Genomic DNA, 9,796 nt, shown 5'->3' with positions numbered 1-9,796 from the left:
TTGAGGCTTATTAGACAAATAACTCTGTTTAACACCTATCACAATTCCTTTTCTCCCTCTCCTGCCAGCAGCTCTCTGGCAGATGCCAGAGCACAGGTGCCTTTTATTCTGGCAGGACTCTAGAAAGGAAAAAAGATTATCAATGCAAATAATTAAAAAATAATATAATAGAAATCCCAGGACAGGAGCACTCTGTGGTAATGCAAACAGGCTGTAGGAATTTCAGCACCCAGGGCCTCCACCCAATAAATTTTATCTAGGATTAAGGTGGAGATAAATAGCCCATAGAAATATATGAGTTCCCTAAAGCACTGGCATTTATTGGTTTATTTTTCCATTTCTCTTCCTCTGTGATGAAATCAATATGTGCAAAGAATAAAAGCACAGCTTTGGTGAAGGGGAGGGCTGTGCAATGGGCCCCAGTGAGGCCAGTGTCCATTGTAGGACTGGGCACCCAACAGGGAAGGTTTTGCAAACCCAGCAGAGTTTTGCTCCACTCACTGTGTTCAAGTCACACCCCAGGTCTGAACCCTCACCAGATCCAGGCTCTGCTCAGGGCACTTGTGGGGAAGACAACGAGCTCCAAAGGCAAACCAATACCAATTTTGAAGCCTTCACAACTTGCCAAGGGGGATTGTGAGAAGTGGCCCCATCTTCCAACCCCATCATCAGATCGGGCATGGGATGGGGAGCCAGAAATGGGAAGAGGGTCCCTGTCTTTATAAACCTCGTGCTGAAAGGAGCAAAAGGGAAGAACCTTGTGCTGCCCCTGCAGATCCAGCCACAGGCAGCATTTGTCCTCTAAAGCCTTTAAACTGTCCTTTTTCAGGTCTGTGGATCTTATCCCAGCTCAGTGAAATGGGCTTGCTCATGCCAGCTCTGACACAAGCTTTAAAATCCATTTCAGAGTAACTGTGCTGAAGGCTGGGGTGTGAGGGTTTGTGGCACCACAGACCCCCCTGCCACCTCCCATGGGGACAGATTCCTGCTCCCAGCCAGCCTTCCTCTGAGGGGAACAGCTGCAGAGAGAGGGGAGATGCTGCTGGGAAGCCAGTGTGCCCAGCTGACACACTACCAAAAACACTTTGTCTTGGTACATGTGGGACACAAATCCCTCCCAAGGCTTCCCCTAAAGTGCAGGTGGGCAGCTTTGGCAGACTGTCCTGGCTGCAGTGTCACAGCAGGTGTGGGGACAGCAGAGGGGTGTCACAGGGAGAAGTGCTGGGCTCCAGAAACCTCAGCTGAAACTGATGGGGCCGCCTAAAACCCCAGACAGTGATGCTACAACCCACCCCTGGGTGTAGGGCAACCACAGGGAGCCTCTCCTCGGGGCACTGAGGGGGGACACAGCCCCATCCAGCCCAGCCCTGCTCCACAGCCATGGTCAATAACACAGCCAGCCCTGGGAGGGACCCACAGCAGGGCTGGGCAGGAGGAAAAGCTCTTCTGTCCTTCCTCATGACGCAGCAGCCTGAAATCAACATTCAGCCCAGCCCTGCTACAGCCCGCTGCTCCTGTTTACCCTTCAAACAGGAAAAGCAACTCTCAGCACAGCTCATTGACAAATTTTCTGTCAAACATTACTGAAGGGCTGCTGTAGGTGCTCATGAACTCTCAGCACCCATCTCACAAGTGACAATTCACCACAGGGCTCCAGCGTGGCTGCCAGGACAGAGGCTGAGCAGACTGCAGCCCCGAATTTCACAGGTAGGAGGGATCCCAGCCCCTGGGGGAGCCCAGAATGTGGGGTGGCAGTGCCTGTCCCATCGCTCAGGGTGGCAGCAGGACAGAGGACAGAGGGCAGCAGGTGGATTCTCCAGGGCAGGGAATTTTCATGCTCCAAATGACAACCACTCCCTGTCCACGGGGTGAAGACACTCCAGGATTTGGCCAGGTGGAAATATTTCTGAGTTGAAGTCAGGTGTCCACAAAGCTGGCTGCTGCTCTCAGCACAGTGGTGCTGCCCTTCCTCCCCTCTCCTTTGGACTTTAAAGAAGACAAGCTTGTTCCCAGAGACCAGATCACAACTTGTCCTCAGACAGCAATTTGCAGTGCCTAATATTTGAAACCTACCTTGCATCATCCCAGAAGAAAATGCAGCACAGCTGTGACAGAAAGTGTCCTCGTTGCTACCAGTGGAAGAGAAAAGGCTGGTCCATTCCTGAGAGCAGGGCAGGAATGGGGAGCACAGGGGGCAGCAGGCAGGGGGAGGGTGCAGAGGCTCCAGAAGGAAGCGAGTGCAGCCTGCTCCAGGACTTATCAGGGTGGGACCTCCTGCGTGGTGAGAGTTTGTATATCTTGGATGACGTCCTCACTATTGCAAATGTGACTGAACAGAGCAAATGCCTTCTCATCCAGAATCTGCCTGACTGTGGTGGGTTACAGGCTCTCTTTAAGGCACTGCCTTCTTTCCTCAGGGTGACCTGGGACTGTCAGTCCTTCCCAGCTGCGCTCTCTGCCCACCACCATGCGGGTAACAAGTAAGGAGGACACATTTACTTTTCTCTGGTTTTCTAGGGTTCTTTATGCCTCCTTCTCATTTACATGATGCCTTCCAAGCCCAGCAGCCCTGCCCTTCCCCTGCCAGGGACATGGGAAAGGGCCTTTGTATAAGCATCAGGACTTTACAAGATTTGTGTCGATTTCAGCCTGTTGTATTTTTCCCAGTGAAACCTTCTGTGACTGGGAAGAGATGGCTATTGAGACGTTCCTGGTTCCATAAGAGCCATTCAGCTGCAATAAAAGTACATTTTTCTGCTCTCTTTCCGTGCAGGACTGGAACGTTTTGCTCTGATGAGCGCTGCTTTAAAGCCAAATGCCAATCACAGTTGTATCAGCAGCTGCCTGGCTGTAGCTAGTGACTAATTGGGGGATAGCAGCCTTCCCAGCACTGGGAACATAAGAAATATTTGGATTTACACAGCTTTCTGAGTAATTATCAGATTTACTTTAACACAGAGAGAAATATGAATAGTGCCTCCCAGCAGAGCAGAGATGCCTATCTGAGCATCACCACATGCTCTGGAGATGGTAATTAAGAGATCAGAATCCATTTGGAGGGTGAGGGATTGTCAGCTGTCTGCAGGCACTGCCTGTCACCCCGTGCCTGGCAGCCTGGGGACACAGGGATGGAATCCCGGTGGAGCACAGGGATGATGGGTGCCTGCCCCTCCTGCAGCCGCTGCTCTCACCCGCCCCTCTCGCACTGCCAGGTGTGATCCGGGCCCTGGTGCTGCTCCTCACCCTGCTGGGCACCTGGTTCCTCATGCAGACCTACCTCCAGCACAGCTGGAGAGCCATCAGCCTGCGCAGCTGGCTCGGTGAGGCGCCGGGGCGTCCAGAGGGATCCAGAGGGAGGGTGGGAGAGGTTCCTGGCTGCCCTGAGCACTGGGGTTTGCACTCTCTGGACGAGGCTCTGACCCCCAGGGCGGGGAGGGTATGGTATGTGGTGTGTGAAGCTGCCCTGGGGTGGGTCCAGGGATGCCTGCAACCATGGGAAGCCTTTTTAGAGAGCTGGTGCCTGAACAGCTGCTCCTGGCTTGGGGAAGAGCCAGCAGCTCTCCAGGGTGTCTAATCCTCCTGCTTGATACCCACAGGTGCCTCGAAGAAGTCCAGCAGTGAGTATTGCTCTCGACTTCATCACACAACTCCCCTCCAGGGTTCAGGGGGATGGTGGAAGCCTGGGATCTCCTTCAAGAGCCCCTTCCCTGAGGCAAAAATCCCCCTCTCCCAAACTCGGGGGATTTTGTTACTGCACACAGCAGTGGGGTCTTTGGCAGCCCCCTGCCTTGGCCAGGAGTGAGGAAGCTGTGGGCAGAAGAGCCCCAAGCTCCGAATGCTCCGGGCACACAGGGTGTCACACCGGGAGCAGCACCTGGCCTTGGCACCATAAACCTCAAAGGAGAAGCTTGGCCCAGCCCCAGGACCAGCCTCCTTCATGGAATAAACTGGTCCAGGTGTTGCCCCCTCAGTGGGCTCTGTGTCCCAGTCCAGCCCCGCTCAGCCCCTCGGGGACACGGCCAGTGTCTCCCCATGGGGACAAAGCCATGGCCTCCTGCTCCACTCCTCCCTCACAGGTGAGAAGCTGCCCCGGAACAAGTGTGGGAACCAGAAGAGCTGCCCCCAGAATTATTTTGCCTTCAAGATCATCAGTGGTGCTGCAAATGTGGTGGGACCCTCGATCTGCTTTGAAGACGTGGTGTAAGCAGCAATGGCAGGGACAAGGCAGCCGTGGCTGGCCTGGCCTCCAAGGGGGCAAGTTTGGCCTCTGCCAATCACACCAGTGGCCATCACAGTGTATTTGTGGTTAAAAAAAATTTAAATAGATTTCTTTGCTACCACTTCTGGTTATTTTGCCATCTACAGCCACCTCACCCCACCACAGTTTCACTGGTGTCAACATCTCCTGCACTCACTGGTGCTCTCTGCTTTCTTTTCCAGCCTCATGAGCAGCGTGAAAAACAACATTGGCAGAGGCCTGAACATTGCACTGGTGAATGGTGAGTCAGAAGGCACTGACCCCCTCTCCCCACTGCCAGGGCTCCTTCCTTCCCCAGGAAAGCACAGGCCACTGCAAACCCCATCCCAGGCACCATGGCTGAGCCAAAAGCACATCATCCATCTGGTGTGGCACGGGGAGCACAGCCACAGTCATGGTTGCAAGCACTGCCAGTGACAAGGGAACAAACCCACCTGGGTCGTGCACAACCAGCTCCACAAACTCCTCCAAGCACCACAGGCAGCAGTCCCAACACACTGAGGGAAGAACAAAGCACTTTGCTCATAGCCAGGCAAAGCCCAGAGCCACCCCAGTGCAAACTCACTGTGCTCTGCTTTCAATTTTAAACTTTCAGGAACAACTGGGAAGCTCCTGAAAACTGATGCCTTTGACATGTACTCTGGAGGTAAGCACAGTCTCACCCTGCTCCTTGGGGCTCCCAGCCAGGGCTCACACCAGCACTGCTGGCTGCTTCAGCTGCTTCTCTGTCATGTATTTAATGATAAAGTCTGGTGGGCTTCGACCAGACTTGCCATTCTGGGTGGTAAAAGCCCAGCTTTCCCCGAGGCCATCAAGCCTGGAATTCTCTCCATGCTTCTACATCCAAGATTGGCTTCTCGCTCCTTTTACAAGCCTGTAATAGCCTGGAAAACATGATTTCACTAACCTGAATAAACCAAGGCACTTGAGACTTGAGAAAGGTACTTTCTGGGATCAGGTGGTTACACAAATCCTGACACTTTGCAACCTGTAACTCAGTTTTTGCATAGCTGCTCATTCCCCTGCCTTTCACAGCAGGATAAATGAGGGAGCTCAGGGAGACAGGGCCCCCTCAATCATTCCTTGGGTTTGCAACCTACTCTTGGTAACTCTGGTTTTAGGGAGAATCACCAACATAATGAGGTTTTTGTGAGGGAGATGCTCGGTGGGAGAGGCACGGGGAGGAAAGCAGCAGTCAGCTCATGTGCCACTAGATGGGGCCTTGGATTCAAGCATCCCACAGACGCGGGATGAGGAGTGATTCCCCCAGGACAGCCAGAGGCACCATGGCAGGGAAGGCGGCTCTGAGGCCAGGCAGGTCCGTAAATTCACTCTGAATTTCAGAGTTAGCAAGCAAAGTTTAGGAGGAATTTCCACCCTGCAGTTGTTCCAAAAGGAGGACATCAGCCCTGTGCACTGCAGGAGAGCCCAGGAGGGAACACAGGATGGGGAATGCATCATTTGGGAGCCCACCCTTTCCCCAAATCCTGGCTAGCACCAGCACAGTCAGGTTATTTCCCACCAGCCCAGAGGAGCCTGCCCCAGCTACCATGCAGAAGTACCTACTAAATCCCTTTTTTCTCTCCCCAATGCTCTTCTCTCCCAGACGTTACCAAGCTGCAGACCTTCCTCCAAAGGATCAAGCGTGGCACCCTTGTGCTCACAGCAAGCTACGACGATGCTGCCACAAAGTGAGTTTGCCCACAGAAGCAACTCCCCAAAAACACACAGCTGGGGGAGCTGGACATGCTGCTGCCACCAACAGAGAGGGGGAAAGAGGGGACACCCAGCTGGCACCACAGTGACACCTTCTTTCCCTCTGTCAGGATGAACGCCAAAGTGCGGGCGCATTTCAGGGAGCTGGGCAGCAGCCACGTGGGCACGCTGGGCTTCCGGGACAACTGGGTCTTCCTGGGAGCAAAAGGGCTGATGAACAAGAGCCCCTTTGAAAAGGTACAGGGCCCTCCCCTGCCCTGAGCTCTGCAGGCTCCATCCTGCTCATGGCACCCCCGACAAGGACCAGTGGCATTGTCCCCCACGCCAAACCGGGCTGCAGCTTCTGCCACCTTGCAAACTCGCGCTGTTCCCACCTCCTCATTCATCTTCTCTCTCTCTTTTTCCTGCAGCACATTAAAAATGATAAAGAGAACAATAAATACGAGGGCTGGCCTGAGCTGTTGGAGATGGAGGGCTGTGCCCCCAGGAAGATGGACTAGCATCAAACTCCAGCCTGCCACGGAGGGCAGCCTCACCAGTCACACAGGGACACCAGCCCCGTCGTGGGGACTGCAGCCTCTCCACTGCCAGGTCACAGAGTCCAGCAGCAGCTGCCTGCTCACAGGAACTGGCTGTTTCACAGCAGGAACTGTGCAGGCCTTGGAGAAGAGCTGTACAAGTGCCTGCAGAGCTGAGCAGACACATGGCCAGGCTGCAGCCAAGCCATCCTCATCTATGGGTCAGTTTTGGGTATTTTATTTTTCTATCTTTCAACTAAAAACTTTGTAGAGGTTTTTGTAAATTTATTAAATGATATTTCTAATTACAAAACACTACCTTCTCCTTTCCATTTTCAAGCATAACCAACACTTTCCCCCACAGGCAGAGCATGCCAGGTCCTGTGCCACCAGTCTAGCATCACCCATCCCACAGCCCTGCTCACAGGAGCTCCCCCTCTCCACATGGCACAGGGTAAACTCATCCCTGGGGATGTTCAGGCTTTGGTGGTTTCCCCTTAGAGCTCTTGCCAATGTCCTGCAGTCTCCTACAGCCACAATAAGGCCAGAAGTCCACAGGGTCAGCATGCAGCAATGAAAGTTAATATTTGCAGACCAAAGTATCATTCCTGGGTGTTACTAACTGGTTTAAACCCAGAAGAGCAAAGAAAACTAAGTCTCTGTGTATAAAACAGAAAGAACTTTGAAGGTTCAAAATATTCCCAAAAACAAGATCAAAACAAACAAGATTAAATGTTGATGCCAAAAAATTGAGATATTTTGATTCAATTATAAGAGAGGCAAAGAGAAAGAAAGCAGGGAAAAGTTAGAAAATACTAAGGTTACTTTTAAAAGCACAGGATAAGTCACCACCTCACTGTGCTGCCTTGGTTGCTGCTGAGACAGGGTGGGGGGAGCAGAGCAGGTTTTGCACTGTTTTTTTCTGCTGTTTGAATTGTCTTATCTGCCCTCCCTGATCTCAGGAGCAGTGTGGCTGGGATGTGGCCGCCCGTGCTCGGGATGCAGGAGCCCTGCCCAGTCTCTGCAGCCAAACCTTGGTCTGCTCATGGTGCTCCCTCCCTGCCACGGGGCACAGGCGCAGGGCAGGGGTTCCACAACTCTCTCCTGACCTTGGTCCAGGGCTGCAGGATCAGGGGGTTCTCCCCAAGTCGCCAGCATTGGCTCCCAGAGGCCTCAGGGTGTGGTGGAGGCAGGGGAAAGGCAAAGGTCAGGGATTCTGCCCCTGCTATCCCCTCCACATTCTGCACCAGTTTTGCCTTCCTTTTAATGGACCCCAAGGCAGGCTACTCACAGTCCATCCCACCCGTAGTTTTCAGGTGTTCAAGAGTGGTTATGATAAGCAGACATAATGACAGAGCACTTTTTGAAGCCATTCTCTTATTATCAGGTTCTTACACTGGGTTAATCCAGGCTAAATCCTCTGTGGCACATCCCCATCAAAGGTCGGGACGATGCCAGGGATATGCCAACCCTGCTTTGCCTGGATGGATGGATGGATGGATGGATGGATGGATGGATGGATGGATGGATGGATGATGGATCTGCAGGTTTCTTGGGCAGCTGAAGTTGTGCAGCACAGCCAATAGGTGGGAGCCTTTTACCGGTAGAGCCGGGCCAGCATCGCTGCGGAGCGCTACAGCGCGCCCGGGTCAGCGCACACCGGGAGCTGCTGCCCGGCCTGGGGACAGCCGACACCACCTGGAGAGGAAAGATCCCTGCCCGAAGGTGCGGCAGGAAAGCCCCACAGCGCTCCTAGAGCTGCTGCCCAGCACCGAGCAGGTCCAGGGGAGCACCTGCCCCCTGCTCCTGCCCAGAGGCATCAGCCAAGCACGGTCTGTTCCCAACCCCTCCCGATCCCGGCACCGCTGGGATCAGATCAGCTGCACGTGTGATGGCTGGGCTTATCTGGCATCAGAGACAGGGGTGAATTTGCATCATGTACAGACTTTAATTTCCGATGATTGTATCTGGTTTTTCCCCATTCTCTGAAGCAAACCAGCAGTTTTGCAAAACATGAGGATGGAGTGTTTGTCCTGGAGCATTTGAAGGATAACAGACTGTCCTGCACAGCCTTCTCTGCTTCCAACAGCCCCTGCACAGCTCCTAGCAGGCAGTTCACAGGGTTATGGGAGCCCTCAGGCACACCAGGGCAGCAGAAGTGAGGAGCACAGGCAGGACAAGGCCAGGAAAGGACACAGCCTGTCCTGTGCTGGCTGCCTGCAGAATGCAACCCTGGATCCAAAACTCAACACCACCCATCAACTGGTTTTCCTTAAACAAGGTAAAATCCCCACATAAACTGTAAGAACTGTTGTAAGTTCTTACAGTAAGAAGATCTGTAAGATCTTCCAAAGGCAGAACTGAAACAAAACCCCAAAACAGCCACCACAGAGGAATCCCCGAAGAGGTGTAGTATTTTATCCCAGCTTATCCTCCCATGCTCTTAGCACACACCTGATGGCACTGAGGGAAACCTGTGCCATAAATCGATCCCTAAATCTGCTGCAACACAACAGCAGTTAATCCCAAGCGCTGAATCATCCCTACCCGTGGCACAGCAAGAAATAACACAACCAGCAGACACAACAGCCCTGCCGAGCTGCCAGCATAAATATGCCAACTATTTTAAGCCCCTCAAAGGATCTAGATTCACTCATAAACCAAACTGAAAACAGCCCAAGAGCTGTAAAGGTGGCTCCACAGGGTAAACCAGAGCACAGCATCAACTACAGCCCCCAAAACAACCAGCCCCATTCAGCTGCAGGAAACTCTTCCTACCCCTTCTCAATGCACATTAGAAATCTGGTTTAAAGCCAAAATCAAGGAAATTTATGTTTCAGAATGCTACAGGCAGTTAAAACTAGCTCTGAATCGATCACAGAGCAGTTACTATTTTCAAGAAATAGGGAGAGCTAAAAGTGCAATTCCTGTGCAGGGACCTTCAGTAGCAGCCAGTGTTTCAAAGAGCCGTTCCTGCCAAAGTCCCCGTGTCCTGATAAAGAAGTCAGAGTTTTTTAAATATCCAGACACTGAGAGGCAGGGAATAAATATGAATTCATGAGTCAAATTGAAGTTGCTAATTTCTTTAAAAGCATCTGAAAAGGACAGTGGGTGCAGGGACAGCAATCTCCAAATGCGGTTTTGCAGTGCCATGGCATTTTGAAAGCTGTATTACTGCAGGGACAGGCACCTACCTGGCTGCTCTGCACTGTGCCACATCCCCAGAGTCTTCACCAAACGCGAGCCTGAGCCTCCCAGACGCCCAGGATGCAGCTTCAGATCACCTGGGCTCACCTGGGCTCAC

The 9,796-nt window shown here is 52.7% G+C and overlaps 1 protein-coding gene across 1 annotated transcript; it reads left to right on the top strand.

The window, feature by feature from the left end:
• Positions 1 to 2,467: 2,467 nt before the first annotated feature.
• On the top strand, positions 2,468 to 6,474 carry FAM3D (FAM3 metabolism regulating signaling molecule D; the record flags this gene model as incomplete). The annotated part of the gene is made up of 8 exons (XM_084214562.1): positions 2,468 to 2,473; positions 3,086 to 3,335; positions 4,077 to 4,200; positions 4,441 to 4,499; positions 4,854 to 4,904; positions 5,865 to 5,949; positions 6,085 to 6,211; positions 6,385 to 6,474. The coding sequence occupies 8 exons, from the start codon at positions 2,468 to 2,470 to the stop codon at positions 6,472 to 6,474; spliced, it is 792 nt and encodes a 263-aa protein (XP_084070688.1).
• Between the last annotated feature and the right edge of the window lie 3,322 nt (positions 6,475 to 9,796).

Source organism: Fringilla coelebs (genome assembly GCF_963513975.1).
Source record: "Fringilla coelebs genome assembly, chromosome: 13".
NCBI lineage: Eukaryota > Metazoa > Chordata > Aves > Passeriformes > Fringillidae > Fringilla > Fringilla coelebs.
The sequence above is the reverse complement of the archived record's forward strand: the minus strand, read 5'-3'. Positions and strand labels throughout refer to the sequence as shown.